General features: G+C 38.3%; 1 protein-coding gene across 2 annotated transcripts in view; it reads right to left on the reverse strand.

Moving 5' to 3' along the window:
- Positions 1–4,260: 4,260 nt before the first annotated feature.
- Positions 4,261–22,761, reverse strand: part of ZZEF1 (zinc finger ZZ-type and EF-hand domain containing 1) — a 35,791-nt gene continuing 17,290 nt past the window's right edge. Inside the window, exons 13-32 of one of the 2 annotated variants that reach the window (XM_039705778.1) lie at positions 22,225–22,440; positions 21,643–21,743; positions 21,138–21,307; positions 20,251–20,384; positions 19,881–19,951; positions 19,319–19,433; positions 18,564–18,723; positions 17,477–17,598; positions 17,285–17,395; positions 16,463–16,629; positions 15,818–15,899; positions 15,021–15,222; positions 12,614–12,762; positions 12,000–12,240; positions 10,408–10,487; positions 8,339–8,432; positions 7,265–7,781; positions 6,522–6,686; positions 5,738–5,857; positions 4,261–4,634 (exon numbers count right to left, since the gene is read on the reverse strand). In XM_039705778.1, coding sequence (XP_039561712.1) covers positions 4,469–4,634; positions 5,738–5,857; positions 6,522–6,686; positions 7,265–7,781; positions 8,339–8,432; positions 10,408–10,487; positions 12,000–12,240; positions 12,614–12,762; positions 15,021–15,222; positions 15,818–15,899; positions 16,463–16,629; positions 17,285–17,395; positions 17,477–17,598; positions 18,564–18,723; positions 19,319–19,433; positions 19,881–19,951; positions 20,251–20,384; positions 21,138–21,307; positions 21,643–21,743; positions 22,225–22,440 — 3,183 coding nt within the window. In that variant the 3' untranslated portion in view covers positions 4,261–4,468. Of the gene's footprint in view, positions 4,635–5,737; positions 5,858–6,521; positions 6,687–7,264; positions 7,782–8,338; positions 8,433–10,407; positions 10,488–11,999; positions 12,241–12,613; positions 12,763–15,020; positions 15,223–15,817; positions 15,900–16,462; positions 16,630–17,284; positions 17,396–17,476; positions 17,599–18,563; positions 18,724–19,318; positions 19,434–19,880; positions 19,952–20,250; positions 20,385–21,137; positions 21,308–21,642; positions 21,744–22,224; positions 22,441–22,761 lie in introns of those variants that run through there. The other variant, XM_039705779.1, reaches the window with a different exon arrangement.

The following is a 22,761-nucleotide window of genomic DNA, read 5'->3' on the forward strand; positions in this document are numbered from 1 at the left end:
CCAGGTGGCAGAAGTTATGGTTCTGCCTCGAGAGATCTAATAACTGCAGGAGTGTTTAATATGCTATAAGCAGAGCATGCAAGCCGATGTTGTAAGCAGTGTAAGAATTAAAGGAGTGTATAATAGAAAGAAAAAGAAATTAAATCCTTTTAAGACATTAGGGGAACAGAAACCAGAAAACCCAAGTTTTGTGTAATTATAGTCTCAGAAACTGTGGGTAAATTAAGAATAACAAAAGGAGGTAATTGAAAAATGTATAAATCTGCCAAAAAGTTAATTTTTAAAGAGTTTTCTTTAAGTTTGTGGAAAAAAACCATAGAAGAAGCTTTAGAAAAAAAAATATATCTGAATGGTTTGGAATCATGAAAGTTATAGTTTTTTTGTTTGAAATTAAGAAACTTCTCTGGAAAAGGTAAATGGAAATAAAAGGTATGAAATGATGGTTTATGGAGAATGTATTTCCAGCTAAGTGCACGCATCTGGGAATAGCATACAGTTTTGGTGGAGTTTAGAAAAAGAGAGAGACCCTGTGAGATTCCTGAAAGTTTTTGGGAGTTTTTTTTTCCCTCTGAAGGTTTTTTTTTAAATCTTGAAAAGGAGTGAGTGTTAAAAGCTTTTTAGAGACATTTTAAATAGCTCTGAGGTATTAAAGAGTTAAGTTTGAATTCTAGTGGTTTACAAAAGGAATTGAGCAATTAACATTGAAAATAAAAGTTACTAAAAGTAAGAGACATTTAAAGTCATTGTATAATGTTAGATAAAAAGCTTCATAGAAATATGTTTAAAATCCAAAGTGTATTGTGGCCTATAACTAATGTGTGTTGAACCAGTCTCCATCTGTCTCTAATTGTTAAAGTTGTGCTGTGTTTAGTATGGTCAGTGTTTTGGGAATAAGCTGGTAGTATATTGGAAAATTAATTATACTTAAGCAAGAGAAGAAAATTTAACACCACCTTCAGTGTGTAAGAAGGAAAGCTACATCATGTAAAATTAATAAAATTTAAATACATGTTTGAGAAGAACAGTGAAATATTCAGATTGTAATATTCAAACTTATTAAGAGAATATTATGAAATACAAATTAGATTCAAGTTGCAAAGAATATTAGAGGAAAATTTGAAGTAAGATAAAATATAAATTGCATAAGTAACTGGTTGCAAATATTATCGATCTGTAAAAAAACTGTCATGAGATTTGGGTTACCTATTGCAAGAAGAATATAAGCCAAAAGAGCTTGTATGCAAGTGTACAGATGAAACTTCCTCAAGTTCAAGAAATGGAGTACAATATATGATTTAAGCCTAGGGTCATCACCTTGTGAAATAAAAGTTGAAGATACATTTTTTTTTTGAACATGGTACCTATGAGGCAAAGAAAAAGCGGGTTAAGACTAAGAACTTTAAATAGAAATAATAATCCTTCTACATATCTTTAGTCTATCTTTTTAAGATCATTTCCAGGCAACATTTATGAATATAACTAAGCCAGACCAAGAAATAAGAGTGGATCCTCTTCAATCAAGAAGAACCGTAAGACAACCTGAGAAGTAGTTGAGGACAACTGAACTAAGTGGTAAAAGGGTAATAATGAATTGGGAAAACACATGCAGGATCACACCTGACTGGGAAGTGAGACCAAGCTTATATCAGCGGTTGGTTTCAAGTACTGCCTGGACAGACTTTAAAATGCCTTCGGTATCCACCTTGGCAAGAGACTGTGCCATCACAAACAGGGGGATCTGGACTATTTCGGACAGGAAATTCTAGTATTTTTGCCTTAGCCTGTGATTTATACAAAGAGGAGGGAGAGTTACAACCTAAATCAGTGCCTCATAATATACCCTGCTTGACCCATCCAAACTGGGCATGCTAGTTGGGTAAAATGTAAATGTTTAAATTGTGGGAGAAATTGGTATTGCAGTTCACACAAAAGATGTTCGTATTGCTAGGAGTGTCGGGGGACAAGTAGGTCCCCTATCCAGATGGAACATGCGACAGCAGAAATAATAACTTTATTTTGTGGATAAAAAATTATTAGTTCCTGTTACATGGGAAATACCTGAAAAACTGTGGGAAAATACAGTCAAAGAGTGTCAAAAACGATTTGCCTGGAAATTGGCTAAAAGAAAATGAATGTATAAAAGATGAGTAATATCTGACTAGCCGTATCTTAGAGCTTGCTACTGAATTAAGCCTAATAATAATTGGATTTCCTGAATTAGTATCACTTGTTTCAAGGGGGAATAAGGAAAAAGATTAGACTCAAAAGGTTCAAATGTTAACTATTGAATACCAGAGGTCAAATAACATAACCTGCAAAGCTGATATAGTCAAAATTGTTAAAGGGGGAGTGCTGGAGTGCCTTTAAGAGGCGATATACAGCTCAGTCCAGACCTGAAACCCTGGAAGGACATTCTTGCTGCCATGAAGATAACTATCCCGCCACTGGCAGCAACCCAGTGGGCGTGGCAAAGGCAGAGGAATACACCTGTGGGTAACTATAATGGGCTTGAGCTCTGCCCGGCATTAAAAAGGCAGAAATATCAGCACCCCCACCCCAGGAAGCTGCTACTAGGGAAAAACAAAAACAAAAACACTGTATAAACATCACGCAGTATGAAATCTGTAACATAGGTGAAAAAGATAACATACAGTATACCAAAAAGCAATATCTAAGGACCAGCAGTCAGAGGCTCACACCTACAAATTATACAAACAAGATGTGGGGAAACCTTTATTCCTGTGTGCAATCAATGTAATAGAAAAATATAGGATAAATGAAATGTAGAGTCAGTATTTAGAAGCGTATCTCCAAGTTAATAACCTATGTTATAATAATAAATTCAAAATGTGTGCAATGAAAGAAAACTTACTAGGTAAGAAAGAATCTAAAGTATAAAAGTAAATGTGCACATAACAAATCTGTTATCCTAGATCTTGCAAGAAAGAATAACAATAAGGAGTGTTTATGTAGTGTAATTGATCTGAAAGATGCTTTTTAGACTTACCCTCTGGCAGAGAAACACTGAAATTATTCTGCCTTTCAACAAGAAGATCTGGAGACAAATTGTAAGCAGCAACTCCAGTGGACCCCCTCTGCCCCAGGGATTTGTAGACTCACCTAACCTATTTGGTACACAGACAAAAACTATGCCTTTAGGGTAGTTCACACCCTTGGAAAATCTAGGAAGAAAAAGAGGGGGGTGAAACCCAGAGGTCTGTATGAGAATTGTTTTAGCCACTAAAGTATGTCTGACTAACCTATGCTTGACGCTCCTCACAGAACTGCGAGTAATCGAAGCAGACTCAATATTGTAGTTTAAGTTCTTAAAAAAAGACTGAGGAGAAAGATTCAGTATGGAGCCCAAAAATTTCAGCAGTTAAATAAATAGCACTTGATACAGAGCTTATATAAGAGAGGGGCAGGAAATCTGTATCTCGCAAGGGGCAGAGTCCAGAATGGGTAAGTCAACCCACTTAAAACATATTAAAGATTGCTGTATGAGATAAAGTGTAATTGTACTGTGTGGACTGGGGGGGGGGGGGGAAGGGAATCAATTTTTGTAAGTTATTACCAAGTGAGTAAGTGGTGTTATGCAAACAAACAGTTGAAGATGTGTACAACAAGGGGAAAACATATTGAAGAAGTAAGAATCTGAAACATAAGAATAAGATCCCTTTAGAAATGGGGGGAAAAGGGTAGTGTGGGGGGGGGGGCGGGGGGGGGGGGGAGAATGGAATCAATTTTTGTAAGTTATTACCAAGTGAATAAGTAGTTGAAGATGTATACAATGAAAGGAAAACATATTGAGGAAGTAAAAATCTGGACTGAGAATAAGATCCCTTTAAGAAGAGAACCAGTTATCATCAGTTTACCCTGATAACCAAGCCTGCCTCAAATATAATAAAACCTTTTGTTTTTCCCTGAATAAAAGAGTGGACCCTGAAAGTAAAATCAAACAAGTCGCTCCAGAATTAAAGAGGCAGGAATCAGAAATGAGAACGCATTATTGAATATTATGAGCCCGCTATCTAGGCTCAGGATGGTAGCTGGGGTTACCGCACCCCAATTTACCTTTTAAACAGAGTGATCAGAGATGCAGATTGCGGCTATGCCCATAGATCCCGAATTGGCAGTAAAAGGCAACCCAGTTTCAAAAATCATGAAACTGGAGGAAGACTCCTCAAGTAAAAGGGCAGCAAAGGTATTAACACAATTTGAAGAGCAGATTGAAAGTAATAGTGGTGGCTCTAGAGACTGTTTTTATGGTCACGGAATAAATTTTATTTTTCATATTTTTATTAAAATTGGCTAATTCGCATTTTTTATTTATAACAGATACTGACCAGAATTATGCCATACTTGTTAATAGTACCCTTACTGCTTGTTCCAGCACGAAGTTCAGAAACCCTCCTGGGTAAAACTGAATGAATATTTAACAGCATATGAAGGCTGCATTCCTCCTGACTCACCAAATGACACTGTCATGGATACTGATGTTCTCCTGTGATGTTGTCATGAGAAGATGTGGCAGCTGGATCTCAACAAAGAAAGAAAGATCACTGGGCTCCCAGCTCATGTCCAAGAGGTGCAGGAGAGCTGTCTGCACACAGGATAAGGCAGGAAGCAACGACCTAAATAAAAACAAAAGACATTAAAACACAACAGTTCTAAAGCTGACCTAAAGCTGACAGACCTAGAGTTGTGTATGGAGAGGAAGGGTAGAAAAACCCCTACACACTGATTTTCAGGCTTTACTATGCATTAAAGTAACTCTGTGGCAGGAACTCAGGTAAGTATTCAACTTACACAATTTATCAAGTACACATTATAGAATTTGAAAGAAAAACAGTTTTCCTTCTGGATTCAGTTAAGATCAAGGTAATGGTGTTGTCTGAGCATTAGAAGGAGGGTTTGTCTCTTCTCTACAGTACAGAGGAAGGGTAGAAAAACCCCTACACACTGATTTTCAGGCTTTACTATGCATTAAAGTAACTCTGGCAGGAACTCAGGTTTATCAAAGTATTCAACTTACACAATTTATCAAGTACACATTATAGAATTTGAAAGAAAAACAGTTTTCCTTCTGGATTCAGTTAAGATCAAGGTAATGGTGTTGTCTGAGCATTAGAAGGAGGGTTTGTCTCTTCTCTACAGTACAGCATTTTCTTGGTATTTGCCAGAATTTATTCTGCTTGAAACCTTTTTGCCATTTTCAATTGAAACTGAACAAAGGACTTGAAAGTTATTGTCAGAGAGACTGCCATTATAGCCATAAAATTCTCATTTCTCTAGGACACCTGGCTATAAATACTCCAAATTCTAACCAGAATGTTGCCAAAACATGAGTTTTAACATTAAAGCATGGCTGCAGAATTGCCATGTTTTTTGTGGCATTACTCTTGACCAAATATTCCATGATAAATTTACTATTTCTAGTATTTTGCTACTAAGTTCAGAGACACACTGCAGAATTGTAACTACAAAATGCAGTAAGTCAAGTTTTTAACACTGATAACTTTTTGTGCTTTCCTTTATTCCTTTAGTAATAAAAAGCCAACTTGGCATTTTTGATCACAAGATCAAGGCTCCTCATTTAGTTCTGTAAAGAATGGAAAGTACAGACAAAACTAATGAAGACATTAAATGACAAATAAAAAATTACAAAGAGGAGGTGCGGAGGAATGCAAAAAATAAATAAAAAAATCACATAAATAAAGCAAACAAGGTACTGTACCTGTCATTAATTGTACTAAATCCCTTCACAGAATTTACCAGGAACAAAACAAGCTTATAGTAGGACTCTCGAATCTCCTTGTGTAGCTCAGCCCCACAGCCTTCCAAGTTTCCAAAGTAGCTGCAAATTAAAGAGTTATTTTAGTAGCCTAGTATTCATTGTGGTATTTTAGGTAGCATGATGTGTGCAAATTTTACAAACAGGCCCTTTTTAACCCCTCTCCACAAGTGTGAAGGATGTTAGTTTTATTTAAAAATGCAGTCTAGAAGTTTCAAACAAAAATGAAAGAATCCTGTACCAGGAATCAGAAGTGAAGAAATGGAACAGGCAAAGAGAATATTCTCATAGCACTAAGAAGAGAACATTCCTTTAAATTAAAAAGGAATTAAAAGTTGCTTTATGAAAATCTAATCAAGATCTTAAAGGAAGTCAGTGCATTGCAAGGTGACCACAGAAAGCTCCTGACAATTGAGAAGCCAAGAGACAGAGCTGTGACAGCACTGGCCAGACACAACATAGAAATCAGAGCTAAACATGTTCATGGCATGAACAGCTGTGCAGTTAAGTCCTACTTGAAAATAATTATTAATTTCTGGTTTGTTTTTTTTTTAATGAAGAACACAAGATATGCCTAATAGCCTGAAAACTAACTTCAAGTCATATTTTTATTATCCACATGGATTAAAAATCAGAACTTTCTACTCTTGTCAATATACATGCTGGAGTAACACAAGAACTAAGACAGTAAATCACATGGCTGAGATTTGCCTGAATAATTACTTACTTTGTAAAATCTTTCTGACAGGCCAGAAGTTCAAGGAGAAAAAGCACACAGGGTGGGTGAAAGCAGTGTGGCTGCCCAAGTGAGTCCAGGCACTGGCGGATGGTCTTGAGCACTTCCAAAATACTCTGCCCTTGGGATTTTCTCAAAGCAAGAACCTTTAAAACACTGAAAGAAAAAAAATATCAGTGAAAACTTCAAAACACTGTGCTTAAAACAACACAAAGAACAATTCAAGAAGTGTTTGACTAGTTACACTATTGCTTTGTATTAGTTGGAGTGAGTGATAAAGCTTCGAACAGAATCCAGCTCTTCCTGCACCACTCCAAAACAGGCAAGCTCAGAATTGGAAATCTCTCTTTTGATTTGTTTTCAGAACACCAGGTAATTTAATAAGAGATGCAACTTGTCTCTATTTGGTACCAAGGATTGGTAATAGTGATACACTATATCCCTGCTTTTGTAGACAAAAAGCAAAACGCCTCTGCAAACACATCTGAGGAAGCAAGACAATAAATTGCCAAGTGACTTTTTTACATTCTGCTCTATGTGACAGAAGCAAATGAAATGAAATAGTACTGAGTCCTTACATCCTTGTGAATAACTGAAGTTTGATAAATAAGCCTGACAACTGTTTGTATACAAAATACTCTGCCATATTATTTTGCTGCTAAAATATTTTATTCCACCTGAAGAGGTGTGAACACAAGCTTCTGTATAACTGACAACATTCTCAATTTGCTCACCTTTCATGTGAAAGTGATTGATCCTTAATAAAGTCTAATATGCTCTTCAAAATAGGATATTTTTCCTTCACAGTGGGCACAGGTCTTGGCTCCTCCATGGACCTGAAGGACAGCAGCCTCAGTCTCCCACGGCCCAGCTGAGACTTGCGGGTAGGAGTGGAAGGAGGTGATGACACATCTTCTTGCTGTGAAACTGTACTTTCAACAGGCTTACTATGAAATGCAGATGCAGCTTCTGCTTGGTGGAGGTCTGGAATTTGTTTAACTTTCAGATCAGACTGTGATGCCTGACCCCCCTCTTTTGAAACAGGGTGAATTCCTGCACTGGACGACACTGATGGGGCTGCCTGGAAGTCCATGTCCACAGCTGACCCTTGTCTTTGGCATTGATCACTAACATACTGCTGGGGATCATCCATGTCTTGGCCTTCCAAACTCTCTGAGGCAGAATCTTTTCTCTTTGCTCTTACGGGCAAAAAATTCAGTAACAAAAGGCTCTTCTGCACACAGAGTTTTGCTGCAGCATAAAAATTGGAAGAGTTAAAATCAAGACAATAGAACAGCAAATTTGCTGTCTTATGGTTAGGAAGAAAGTGATTTATCTTATTTCTTATTTGAGACAGCTAGAAAATACTGGTTTTTCTTGTTATATTGATCATGATGGTACCAGTTGCTGAAGTTCAGATTTCCAAATGCCAATTCTGAATAATGACACTGAACCATATGAAGTACAGAGAAGTCAGTGAGAACACATTTTGTTCTAATAACAATCAGCTGCTGTTCTAACATCAGTTAAATGGGGTAAGGAGTATCTACAAAAACAGATGAACATAAATTCAAAAGCAGGTGACCCAAGTGAAAGGTCACTCCCTGCAGAATTTTCCTACTGTTTTCTGCAGAGACTGACAGAACACAATCCCAGATAATTAATCCAATGTACACTAGGTTACCTCTTAAGGTACAAAAAACTAAACCCAGTTGCTAACTTACCTTTCACAGCAAAAATAATGCCTTCAGGTTTACAATGCCTTCCTAAGCTACCTGGAATGCTCAAACATACAAGGCAACACTCACCGAGAGTTTCTGGGTTCACCTCACTTGCTTCTGTGTTCTGCTTCTCTTCAGCATCATTTCCCCTCCCCATCAGAGATTTCTGCTTCATTTCCAACTGCAGACAGGATGTTAATATAGTTAAAATATGATTCTCTCTGTGCCTCTATACAGCAAGGCAGGATGAAGACTGTAATGATTGAAAGGAATTTAATCTCAGGAATAGAAGACTGTAGTTACTATTCCCAGCTTTGCAGAGCAAACCACCCAGGAGCCTAAAGGAGCAGCACCTGAACTGTCAGAGCAGTACCAGCCTCACGCTGAGCTGCTTCAGCTTTGTAGGCTGAGGCCATTCCCTGTCTTGTGAATTGATGTGCACCAGTCCTCCAAGGAAAAGAAGGTTTCTCATTTACCCTCAGCATTTAGGAAAATGTAGACATCTAGTTGTGAGATAAAGTCCTCCAAAAATATGTCACCCCTCCTAGCAAGCTCTGTCAGATGCAAACATCACCTGCCATGCAATGGGTAAAGGCAATTACTCATCTTAACATGCACCTGCACCCACTGGAACTCTAGTACACCAACCTGCCAGGAATTCTGAGGCAGAAAAGAGGAGGGAGAAAGTCACAAGACAATGGATTGATGTCTAAGACACACTTCTTTCTATATATACCTGAAAAGAACTCCAACTGCAATGTAAGAATCTTCCTAATTTACAACATAAGGTCTTGCTAAAATATAACACAAATTTAATTGACTTTCAGTCAAATTCAGTCCTAACTACCCATGATGACACATCTGGGGCTGAAGAAAGGAGAGGAGTGTAAGGATGCAATTAAACATTTAAGTCCAAAGTTTCAAAGTTAACATATATTCTTTCCAAGTGAAAATAGTTGATGTAGAATAATTGAAGAAAAAACTGTTCCATCCCACTCCTTAACATTGCATTGTAAAGTACTAAAGTAAATGACATTAATAGAGATCCTCCTGAGTGTTCTTACCATCCATATTCTAATGGAATCAGCCAGGGAATATACTTGTGCAAACTCATCACTCAAAGGCACCTTGCCTCCACTGTTGACTGGAAACGAGAGAAAGAAGAGAGTCCTATTTATTTACAGCTCCATTTTTATACAACTGCTTAACTAAAATTATACTACAGCTTTCCCTTCATCTCTTAGTCAATACTTGGAATTATACCTGTAAGAAAAATAGAGAATAAACATGCCAACTTTCATATGTCCTAAATACACAAACTGCACCTTGACTGATTTATTTACAAAGTTAATTTACCAGTATCTTTCTCTTCTCTTCCCAAAATTGATGCCTGACTATTCCCAGCTTTGCAGAGCAAACCACCCAGGAGCCTAAAGGAGCAGCACCTGAACTGTCAGAGCAGTACCAGCCTCACCCTGAGCTGCTTCAGCTATGTAGGCTGAGGCCATTCCCTGTCTTGTGAATTGATGTGCACCAGTCCTCCAAGGAAAAGAAGGTTTCTCATTTACCCTCAGCATTTAGGAAAATGTAGACATCTAGTTGTGAGATAAAGTCCTCCAAAAATATGTCACCCCCCTAGCAAGGTCTGTCAGATGCAAACATCACCTGCCATGCAATGGGTAAAGGCAATTACTCATCTTAACATGCACCTGCACCCACTGGAACTCTAGTACACCAACCTGCCAGGAATTCTGAGGCAGAAAAGAGGAGGAAGAAAGTCACAAGACAATGGATTGATGTCTAAGACACACTTCTTTCTATGTTACACCTCAAAAGAACTCCAACTGCAATGTAAGAATCTTCCTAATTTACAACATAAGGTCTTGCTAAAATATAACACAAATTTAATTGACTTTCAGTCAAATTCAGTCCTAACTACCCATGATGACACATCTGGGGCTGAAGAAAGGAGAGGAGTGTAAGGATGCAATTAAACATTTAAGTCCAAAGTTTCAAAGTTAACATATATTCTTTCCAAGTGAAAATAGTTGATGTAGAATAATTGAAGAAAAAACTGTTCCATCCCACTCCTTAACATTGCATTGTAAAGTACTAAAGTAAATGACATTAATAGAGATCCTCCTGAGTGTTCTTACCATCCATATTCTAATGGAATCAGCCAGGGAATATACTTGTGCAAACTCATCACTCAAAGGCACCTTGCCTCCACTGTTGACTGGAAACGAGAGAAAGAAGAGAGTCCTGTTTATTTACAGCTCCATTTTTATACAACTGCTTAACTAAAATTATACTACAGCTTTCCCTTCATCTCTTAGTCAATACTTGGAATTATACCTGTAAGAAAAATAGAGAATAAACATGCCAACTTTCATATGTCCTAAATACACAAACTGCACCTTGACTGATTTATTTACAAAGTTAATTTACCAGTATCTTTCTCTTCTCTTCCCAAAATTGATGCCTGAAGCCATGGAAAATAAAACCCTCCCCTATGCATGCAATAACACTGATGTAAACTTATCACAAAAATCAACAAATGCTTAGCAGGAACTTAAAGCTCTATAGATGTATTGGTTTTCTCTACTGTTTTATACTATGAATTTCTAGAATGGACTTTCAAAATCAATTTGCAAAAATTAAAAACCTGACAAATCAGTTTCTATTCAAACTGCCCTGACAATGACTATGGACAAAAAGACATTCAGTCTCTCTTTCATTCTCCCTTTCTATTTTTTCTCCTGTATTCTTTTCAGCATCCCTTCTCCAAACTTCCCACAGCACAGGTGAACACAGGTCCTGAAATTAGTCTGCCCCAGCAGGACCAGCAGATGAAGATACTGACAGAACAGAGGGATGGATTTCTCAAAGACTCATTAATATTTGTCCAGTTCTCAATGTCACTCAGAAAATTAGCTCAATTGTCAGACATAGACAAAATGACTAAAGGCAGTAACCACATTAGTCATCAGATCAGTCTTTGTGTCAGTCATTTTTACTCATAACTTCACAGCTCAAAAAATAGCTCAATCATTCTATGAAAATGTAAAATGTTTAGTGTCAAAATTATGACAAAAAGTGAAAACCTAAAATGAAATCCTTCAAAACCAAGTAACATCTTATTATCCAATACTTCAAACATATCAATAAACTTAATGGAAGGATGCTCTAAGTCAAAAAGTTGTTCATTTTACCTACTGAAAAATACATAAATTGCAATACAATGGCCAGTAAAGTTAAAATCAAAACATTATTTTCTATTGAAAAAAAAAAATTCTGAGGCTGGCAGGGCTGATTTCCACACAATGGTATTTTGGGAGATAATTCACACCTCCTCCAGCCCCAACAGTTCATAACAGAAGTTGCTGGTGGCTTTTTAGAAAAGGTACAATGTAGAAAATGATCCAAGAACCTCTAATAACTGGAGCCACACTGTTCTGAATTAAAGCCCCAGAGGACATCACTATTCTCTTTAGGTATAGCTTTACAGAATTAGAACTTCTGATGATTATTATTTTGCCAGTGCTCTGAAGACAAAAACATATGTTACTAAAAAAGAAACACTCTAGAGAGAAAGCTTACCTAGTCTGCCTAAATGATAACTTTCAACACATCTTCTTTAAATTGCCCCACTGAACTGATTTTTAAATGTTATAAAGTCAGCTGTAAGAGAGCCTTTTACAAATTGTAAGTCTTCATTATTAAGATAATCTAATAATATTAGAGTTACCATATTTTTGAAGCTTCTCAAATAAATCTGGAGTGAGATACACCAAAGCAGCAAATGTTGAGTTCACAGCTTGATCAACAGTAGGACCAGCAACTATATCTGTCTTTGGGGTCTGTTTTTTACATGCCTGTATGAGTCCTTTGAAAAGTTCAGATTTTTGCCCACTGAAGTCCTGGGCAGGATCTGATTTTGCAAAGTCGATAAGAAAGTTACGGCAGACGTCGTGGGGAGAGCTCCAAGCCTGCAGGAAGGGAACAACACAGAACTGCAGTGCTGCCTGAGAGAAAACCATGAGTGCAATCCTAAAGCAGCCTGCAGTTTATCCCTGCAGCTGAGCAAAGTGAACAATAAAAGACATCCCTGCACCAGGTGGGGGGTGAATGAGATGATCTTTGAAAGTCTCTCCAAACCATTTCATGATTCCATGAAAATGGAAATTAATAAAGGGCACAGAACAAGAGTTTCTTTCCCCCTTGGTATTTGAATCCAGCAGCACAAATGACTCAAGTTTAGCACAGCAGGGTGCTTAAGGGCATTCCAGCTCCATCAAGCCAATGAACCTGTGTGATGCACAGGGATTCCATGCCAAGGGGACACAAGCAGTGAGTGGGTACCTCGTTTTTGTCTTGGTGCTTGGCACTGTTTTGCCTGGCTCCCGGGAGTGCCTCAGGACACAGCTGATGCCTGAAGACAGGTTTCCACAGAGGAGAATTAAGAACCGATGTTACTTTCAAAGGAGGCAAGTCTGCTTCACTACCTAATTCTGCAAGAAATTCAGAACAGACCCTTCAGTTACTAAATAATTTTCTTCATTTTTACAGATTAGTGAAAACAATAAATGTTAAACAACCAGTAGGGAAAAAAAACTGAAACAAACTCACAACAAAAAAGTTAATGCAAATAGACTGAACAAGTAATTTACCAATGTTCTCTACTTTTCTAACATGGTACAGAAAACTGATGTACCCTGTCATTAATGGCTGCATCAAAATCTTATAGTGACAATCAATATGCTACAGTGAAGGACTTTAAATCAAACATTTTCACTGTATAACTACAGAAATCCTCTGATTTAAAAGCTATCTCTCCTACTAAGCATCTAATTTGTTATATGCAAGCATGCTTATAATTAAAAAGGAAGAAAATATTCTCAAACACTTCAACTAGTTCCCTGAATTCACACATAAACAGTTGTCTAATTTTCCAAGGTAAATATGGACCACCTCACTGGAGCAAGAACTCTTTAGCCTTATTTAACTTCTCCTAAGTGGTGGATGGATTCAGATTTAGGAAGTTAGAGAAAAGTGTTTTTGCTTTCAAATTAAACAATAAATTTTTAAAAAATTATTTATCAAAATTTCATGTACTTATCTTCAAGGTCAAAATCCTAACTGTACTTAACTACTATATAGCTGTCTAATATTCCAAGGTAAATATGGACCACCTGACTGGAGCAAGAACTCTTCAGCCTTATTTAATTTCTCCTAAGTGGTGGATGGATTCAGATTTAGGAAGTTAGAGAAAAGTGTTTTTGCTTTCAAATTAAACAATAAATTTTTAAAAAATTATTTATCAAAATTTCATGTACTTATCTTCAAGGTCAAAATCCTAACTGTACTTAACTACTATAATTAATCAAACTTAATTTGTGACTTCAAATTTCATTCAATACCAAATGCTCATGTGAAACTAGAATCCTTTGTGTCCTAAGCCCTGCAATTTTTTAAGTTTGTTGGCTCCATATTCACACTCCCAATGTAGGGTGGATGACAGCACCAGGGAATAATTTTAAATGGAAAAAGAAAAAAAAAGAACATACTACTTCATAAATGTAATTTAGCTTATTAGGATTACTTCCACATGTCCATGTCTTCCACGGACTTGCAACACAGCGATGTGGTAATCACATATCCTCTGAACAGAGACATAGCTGTCCCAGGATTTTCCTGGGAAGCTGTGAGAAAGCTCAGAGAAAGAATTAAAACAATTATAATCTCAATCTCTACACCTGGTAGAATCCTTTGTGTCCTAAGCCCTATAATTTTTTTAGTTTGTTGGCTCCATATTTCACACTCCCAATGTGGGGTGGATGACAGCACCAAGGAACAATTTTAAATGGAAAAAGAAAAAAAAAGAACATACTATTTTATAAATGTAGCAACACAGCAATGTGGTAATCACATATCCTCTGAACAGAGACATAGCTGTCCCAGGATTTTCCTGGGAAGCTGTGAGAAAGCTCAGAGAAAGAATTAAAACAATTATAATCTCAATCTCCGCACCTTCCAGGCAATCTCTGTTTGTCAAAGATGTTTACAAGAAGGAGCTGTCCCTTCTTGACCAATAGGTGAGAGAAGATTCCTAAAGGCCAATCAGGTCTTAGGTCCACCATTGTTTCTGTAAAAACTGTGGATTTCTAATAATAAAATGCTTTTCATGCCTTCTGATGATGGAGTCTCTGTATCACCTTTGTCTGTCCCTGATACCCCTTCAGTGACACACCGAGCCTTCCGTGGGCTTGGAGCACGCCAAGCCTTCCGCGGGCTTGGAGCACGCCAAGCCTTCCGTGGACTGGAACACGCCAAGCCTTCTGTGGGCTTGGAGCTCGCCAAGCCTTCCAAGGGCTTGGAGCACGGCAAGCCTTCCGCGGGCTTGGAGCTCGCCAAGCCTTCCAAGGGCTTGGAGCACGGCAAGTCTTCCAAGGGCTTGGAGCACGCCAAGCCTTCAATGGGCTTGGAGCACGCCAAGCCTTCCGTGGGCTTGGAGCACGCCAAGCCTTCCGTGGGCTTGGAGCACGCCAAGCCTTCCGTGGGCTTGGAGCACGCCAAGCCTTCCGTGGGCTTGGAGCACGCCAAGCCTTCCGTGGGCTTGGAGCACGCCAAGCCTTCCAAGGGCTGGAACACACCAAGTCTTCCACGTTCACGTGCGCAAAATACAAAAGGAACCCCATTTTCACAGGGGATCCTCAACACCAAGCCCCTGCAGCTCCTCTCTGCAGGGATGGAGCAGTGGAGCACTCACCTCGCAGGGATTTGAGGGCCATGCTCCGGGAAGCCAAGCGCCCCATCAGCCTGGAGACAAGCAGCTGTAAATCCAAGCCCCAAGACACGGCAACGTCTGGGAGGCCGTAAGCAGTGACGGAAAACTTGTAGCCCCACTCATTATTACTGCTGTCAGAGTGAAAGAGAAACTGCAGCCGTGGGCCAGCCTTAAAGGTCACTTTCTACAGAGCAACAAAACAGTCATTTTGCCAAATGTACATGACAGGAAAACGTTTCAGGGTAATGAATTCCCTTCAGCAACTCTGGGGTTTCAGTATTATATCCTGGCCATAACAGATCTAATTTCCCCCACCATCTCAATGAGAAACCCACAATGCTAAGCAGGTAAAATTTCTATGCAAGAGCTTAATGAGCAATTTTATATTAAAAGTCAGAGCCACAAAAACAGAAGAGCAGAATCCCATTTGAGGACAGAGCACAGCCTCAGGAAGGACCACACTTGTCCTGTGATATAAAAACTTGCAAGGGCAGAGCAAGTTTTACCCATCTATTACTGGCAGTTAAACATGATTATTCCTTTTCACTTTGATTGTTCTTTTGATAACAGGAGTAAAGAGGGATTCTTTAGTCATTCACTCCTTTTATTTGCAACATTTTAGACTTTCTTCCCCATCTCCTGCCCCCCACCTAAGAAACCTACTAAACACACCCATGAACAAAAGTACACATTCTTTTACATAATAGCTTTCCACAGGAATCATAAAGACTTCCCAAGACTGGGTAAATAATTTGGTTCATAATTTTAAAGGTGCTCACCTTAGGCCACTTGTCAGTGCCAACCTTTGTATCGTAACGAGTTTTTGCCCCTCTGGCATCAGTAAACTCCAGGTAATCATACCTGTGAAAATTACAATTCATTACTTCCAAATTTACTTTTTTAAGTTTTGGGGGAGAATGGTTTTGCTTCTGGACTTTCACAAGTGCTGTATCTAAGTGCATCTTGTCACTTCTTTCTGAACCACACCTTCATGTGACTGCTAAGAAATTTATTTCATGTTTCAATGAACAAGTTTCAGCAAACACAGATCTGTCACCCTGCAGAACTTTGGAGCTGATAATGGATGCCAAATCTAACATCTGGCAAATGCTTTAACTAAGCAGTAGCATGATGTGTTACCAAGAGAATGAGGGCAAAATAAATACCACAAGCACAAACTGTGGTGTTCACAGCATTATTGTCAAACAGATCGAGGCCAAAGGAAGCAAAATTCATATGAACAGCATGTCTGTTAATTTGCCAGGAGAGGTAGCTTTCAGCACAAGGTCATTCAAAAATACACATTGTGTACTGCTCTGGACAATGAAGAAATTTAAATGGCACATGTGGAGTGAACACTGAAACATGAATTGCCCCCTCTGCAAAAAGGCACTGGAATTTAACACAGCACAAGATGAAATTACCTCCTTTCAGTTTCACATTTTTCATCAAATTCCACCTCAAAGTAAATTGCCCCATGACACAGGAAGACTGAGACCTCATGGCAATTATTTTCATAGTTATGAGGTGATTCCATTGTCCAGGTTCTCAATACTACAGGCTGCTCCTGCTGCCAGCTTTCCATGTCTGTCTGTACAACAAAAATGTATTCTTAGATACAAAGCTAAGAAAAACATAAATTACCACACTAGATTCTTGTGTCTATACTTTTAAGTTGCCAGATGTACGTACAAATGGCATTTAAAAGCTACAGCATTGATTTAGACAGAAATTAGCTCTGAAGACAGCCTTGGTAATCAAAATAAGGAAGCACTTCTAAAGCAAAACCCAGCCAGTCCACTGGAGGAGGAGACCAGGGGGAGACTGTCTCACCCACAAGTGACTCCAAGTCTCCAGTCATGACAAAGAGAAGAGACACTGGGTGACTAATGCACATTTAAACATCTATGCCACAGACATACAGATTTAATTGCATCACCACAAGCAGTGAAGCTAAAAATGTTAAGCATATACTATTTTTAATTTATTTTCCTCTTCACCCACAGAATCCTCTCCTTCCTATCTACCTTTGAGGCTGCTCATTCCAGTTGCACTTTCTGACCACTCTGCCATATCAGTAGATATATTTCTCATTCTCCACTCAACATTTCATTACACATCCTACACCTTTAGGAGCTTTCTAGCTCTTCTCCAATGCCCACCAACAGAATCACCTGAGTTTTCTGCCTTTCTTGCAATTTTGTTTTTGTTTCAGAATGTTTAATAGTGCCTGTGTCCTTAGTTACCTTATGAGGTTCACTACAAAGGCTTTTCAGTAGTTCTATCAAAGTGCTGAATCCCTGTAGCAGAGTACAGTAGGGAATGTCTAAAGTGCAAAAATCCAACAAGAAGATGACCTAGGAGCAAACACAGGTGTCATGAAATGCAGACTCACAGCCATGCCTCCCAGAGCAGGATAAACCCCACAGGTCACTTACCAGCTGACGAGTTGCCATAGCAAAGACAGAGCTACTTATTTTTTCAACTATTGTTTTGCCACTATATTGAGATAAGAGTGACTGTAAAATTGTTCTGATATTTGACAGGAACTGGCCCACATCTAAAGAGAAAAAAGAAAAAAAAGAATCCTTAATAGCTACCTTAAGGATTTGCTCCCACAATTCACTTTATCAAACATTTAGGTACATGGTGATGTGCACAAGGACAAATACAGCAGGAAAGGATCTGCTGCCCCAAGGCTGCAACATCCAACACTTCAGAGAAGTTTTCTGTGATATTTCTATTGTGGAAACAAGTCATGCTTATCAACAATATCACTGAACAAATGGGGGATGAGCAATTTCATCAAACTCTCCAAGATTGTTTCAACAAGCTCCATGTATCCAGGAGTCTCCACACACTGCTAAGAAATGCAGCTGAAGTAACAAGTGAGGGTAGGAATTTTTAACTACAGCCTTACTCCATTTTTAAATGTAATCCAGGAACACAGCAAATTTATTTATCTACAAATAACATAAATATGATGTAATTTTACATAAAATTATACCTTTGTTAAGTATTTGGCCCAATTAACTCAAAGCTGAGCTGCTGCATTATAAAAACCTAACAAACCCCCCACAAAAAAAAATTTTAAAAAAACCCAACAAAACCCCTTAGGTGTACCCAGCTTCTTAGCTAACTTCTTGCTATTACAAATATCCAAGAAAGCACATATCACCACCCAGGGGTTTACCAAAATATGGGATGCTATGAAATTAAAATGTTCAAATGAAAGCCTGTAACTATTTGTTGTTTGTTTGGGGTTTTTTTTTCAGTGTTTGGCCCCAAAAGCTCTGAAATGCTTTCTGAAGATTCTCCCAACGTAAGATTATCAGTACAGCTAAAACTCCAAGTTGCTTAATATGCCTACTAATTATTTCCTAGAGAGATTAAAAATGCTGTGACAGTTCTGAGTATGCCTCAGGCAACCTTTGGTGATCCTTAATTATACTGCAATTTGCAAAATCACATTTTAAAGTCCTGTATTGCCCCATATTTAATGCTGTATTCAATCCCAGCACTTACAATTTTTAAGTATTTCTACTGCAAGATCCTTGGCTGCATTATCAGTGCCTTTAAGCTGCAGATAGCACCAGGAAAGGAGGCTGCCCTGAACAGACCAGAATAAGGAAGACAAGACTGTGCCACTCTCTTGCTGTGCAACATCCAGCATCATCATTTCACACTGAAAAATAAGGAACATTCATGAATATAATGGAGCATGACACACAGTATGCACCAAGTAAACTGGGATGGACACAATCATCCCACTCACCCCAGAAAAAGATGAAATGCAAATGACAAGCAGCATGTAACACCCTGTAGCAAGTGATGGGCTTTGTTTTGATATATCTCAACTTTAAATAGGAACAGCTACATATGAGTCACTTGATGTTCCCAGCACAGTTTTTCTGCATATGTAAATAACCCTCCTCCATTTCCAGCTCCCTTAGTGACATGCCCAATCCCAGCCTCTCAAAATGGAATGATTCCTTCTGTATCCCAGTGTCTCTCCATAGAGTCTTTTCAATGCCATGGAAAAACACCACATCTTACATATTTCATACTGGAAAAATATTATTTATTTCCTACTCTACTGTCATGAAATGTCAATGCTTAAAGGAAAACACAACTGATTGGCAAAGCTAATCCTACTGACTTGCACAGCCATGAGCAGGGGTATCCAGGACAGGGAAGCTGTTCCACAGTATCCATGGAAGCAGCTTGTGTTTGAGTGCCTACAAAACTCACAGCAAAGAAGCAGGAGCAAAGCCAGTTACCTCTCTTGCTGCCACAAGCAGAAGGGTGTCCATGACTGATAATACTTCACTTATGTCAAAATTTGCAGAAACTCCTTTCTCTGGTAATAATAAGAGTCCACCTGGATCTTGATCACTACAAAAGAAAGATATTCTTACTAACCAACAACAAGGAGTTACAAACAGTTCCAAACCAGAAATTTATCATTTTTGTATCAAATCTGTAGAGATCCTACTGTGTAATTACAATGAAAATCAAAAGTTTGTGTTCTGTTGACACCAGACTAATTAAATCAATAGCAACCATCAGCACTGACAAACAATTACTTAAAAATTGGAAGACAGCCTAGGAGAAGCCTAAGAACAATATATTGTGATTTCAACACTAACCTTGGCCAGTGTTTTATAGAGCTATTCAGTTAATTAAAATATTGATTAGTAGCATGTCTTTTCTAAACAACATTAGTGGATTACTTCAGAGAATTATTGTTCAGGGGAATAACATTTCTAAAAAGGATTAAATACAAACTTATTAACAAATGTGGGGTATCACACAAATATTTTCAACTTCAGGACCCCTTACCTGAAGTGGGTACACAAGGATCTAAAGGCAAGATGTACAGATTGCTTATGTTCTTGCTCTGTGATGTTTTTCTAGAAAAGGAAAAAGATTTATTTTTATGATACATTCTGTTTTCCCTCTCTGTGACAAAGAATTCTAATTTCTGTATTCTATTATTCATTTTTAGTAAGAAAGGCAGGGTTAGCTCCTCTTTCTTTGGATAAGCTGCAGAGAGAAAAGGGGCAGGGTAAAAAGAGGCAAAGAAAAAAAATAAGGCTTTTACTTGAATGGGACAAAGTATGTATTATTTGAGAATAACAAGTCAGATTTGTCCTCTTTTCTGCATAAAGAAAGCAGGCACTAAACAAACAATTTCTCATTCAATGTTTACCATCATGGTGAAGAGCTGGTGTCGCCTGGTCTGTCTATCTGGGAAAAAAACTGCTGCTCCACTGAGTAAGGTGTTCTTAACTTCCTCTTTCAGCATTTTCATTGGCATGAAGTTACTGTCCCCCATATCCACTACTGCTCATACAAAAAGGAAACAAAATTACAAGTTCTAATTAATACCTCATCTAATAAGTTAGAGGCATGACTGAATTAAATGTTAGTCTACACAACTTCAAGCCCTTGCAATCCTATGATACACATAGAAAATGAGGGAAAACTTTTTAACTTACAGCAAGAAAGATTTATATTAAGAAAGAATATATCTATTCACCAAGTAAATGAATTCTAGAAAGATTATAACTTGACACCCATCAAAGTTAATACAATTTTCAAGATGTGACAGATTCTATATGAAGTGTTTTCTTTGCTTCTGCAGGAGACTCTTGAAATTACACTTGAATAGAGAGCATGCCACCCTACTTCCAATGAAACCTAATGTGTAATTCCCATTCTCTTCACTGGCTCCAGAATTTTCCCTGTGTCCCTGTAAACCTTACAGTCTACTCATGAGCTCATTCATACTGATATGCAATATCAGAAATAAATAAACCCCAGTACTGCTGTATCAAAGGGTCACATTCCCTGGTGCTACAAGCAGGTGACAATTCAAAAGGAGTTTTCTATTGCAACTGTTTCCAGACCACATTGTCAGAAAGTCTGACAAAACCATTTCTTTGGGCCAAGGAAAGTTTCTAGTCATAGACTAATTAGCACACACTGACCTGAAGGAGAAACAAAGGAACAGGAGCTGACTTGGCCTCTAGGAATGAGTATCTTTTCCCAAAATTTAACAGACAAAACAGTCAATATATATTGAATAAAAATTACCTTCACACAAATGTCTATAAAGCTCTTCTGCAGCTTCTGTGTGACCAGCTGTTTTGCTCTGAGGAGTTTCTTGAGGTTTAGCAGTTTTATTATCTCCAGTAAGCACAGAGAAGCAGCTCTGGAGAAGCTGCAACAGCAGTGTTTGAGCAAAGATACATTCTTCCCTTGGACTGTAAAAAGATATATAATAAATAAAAGCAAAACTAAAAGCAGCTCTTTTGCACCAAATAAGTATTGCTATCAAAGTCACCATTTCAGATAGATAAAAACCACTGAGTGGAGAGAAACAGCCAAAATAAGTGTAGCTACCAGCTCAACTAATCTACAGCTCAAGCTTCTACATAACTTCATAGTTAGAAGTCCATATGGTAGCAGTAGGGAAATGTTATTTATGTAAATGATGTAGTTTAAGAAGAACAAACTGCAGTAACTAAACAAAGCACATTTTATTTATACACACATACACTGATTAGTGCTTCAGCAGACACTAAAAGAAGAAACTTACTTTTGGTGCAGTTTATTGTAAAAATTCCAGAACAGCTGCAAATCAAGGCCTGTGAAATCTAAAAATGACTTGTATTTTAATCCACTCTCCTTCTGCTGAACCTTAAAAAGGCAAAGAAAATGCAGGATTGGAAAGTTAAATCTATACAGAACACACTTATAAAACATAAATCTCTGAGTACTGGGCTTAAAGGAAAGTACAGCCATCTTTCCTATAAATTTGCAGCTAACATGAATTCCAGTTTAAGTTTTTCGTGGACATTCTGGTGCCTAAATGTGACAGACCATGCTGAAACCTTCTTATTCACAGAATTCTCCCCCCTTTCTGGATTTCTTGTTTCCCATCCCTTTTCTCTACCACCAGAACACTTTATAACCTCTACCTCTCCATCTAATTTGATTGGAAGTAATAAACCTTCAGCAAACATACACAGAATTCTATTTTTTTTCTACAACATGCTTTTTAACCTTTGTTAAGAGTACCCCAACTTTTCTTTGCCCATTCACAACTGCTGTTTGCACAGCCTTATTCCTTTCAGCCTGACAAACAGAAGCTTAAAAAAACCTTAAGAAGTAAAAATACCAGGTCCTGTGCCAGCTGCTGGATGAAGTGAAGTGTCTTCAGGAGCAGAGTTGTGCCACAAACCGTGTCCTCCTCAGTCCTCCTGCACTGCAGGCAGCTCATGGCCCTGCAGGGCTCGTCGCGCAGGGGCCGCAGGTAGCCCAGGACGCTCAGCCCCTGGACCCCGAGCCGCTCTGCTGACTCTTGTCTTGTGCACAAGAACTTTATCATCAAGTACTGGATGGATGGAAAAATAGCACAAGATTTGGGTTTAAAAGCTTGTACAAACTGGGCTTTTAAAAGGCTAGAGTGCACGTAGGTGAGGATTGAAGAGGGAAGCCTTAGTCCCTTGTCTAACACCTACAGAGGTTTAAAATACTGAGCCTCAGAGTCAGTTCAGGCTAGGTTTGATCTCTCCCTGCTTCCAAAAAGTCACAGAGATGGTTCTATGACCTCTACAGGTGCCTGCAAAGTTTGCTAATTCATTCTCAGCTCATTCATTCAGACTGCTCCTCACTGCCACAGCTGCAGTATTCTTGCAGGTTAAATAATTATTAG

Source organism: Passer montanus, unplaced genomic scaffold (genome assembly GCF_014805655.1).
Source record: "Passer montanus isolate IOZ18808 unplaced genomic scaffold, ASM1480565v1 scaffold184, whole genome shotgun sequence".
Lineage (NCBI taxonomy): Eukaryota > Metazoa > Chordata > Aves > Passeriformes > Passeridae > Passer > Passer montanus.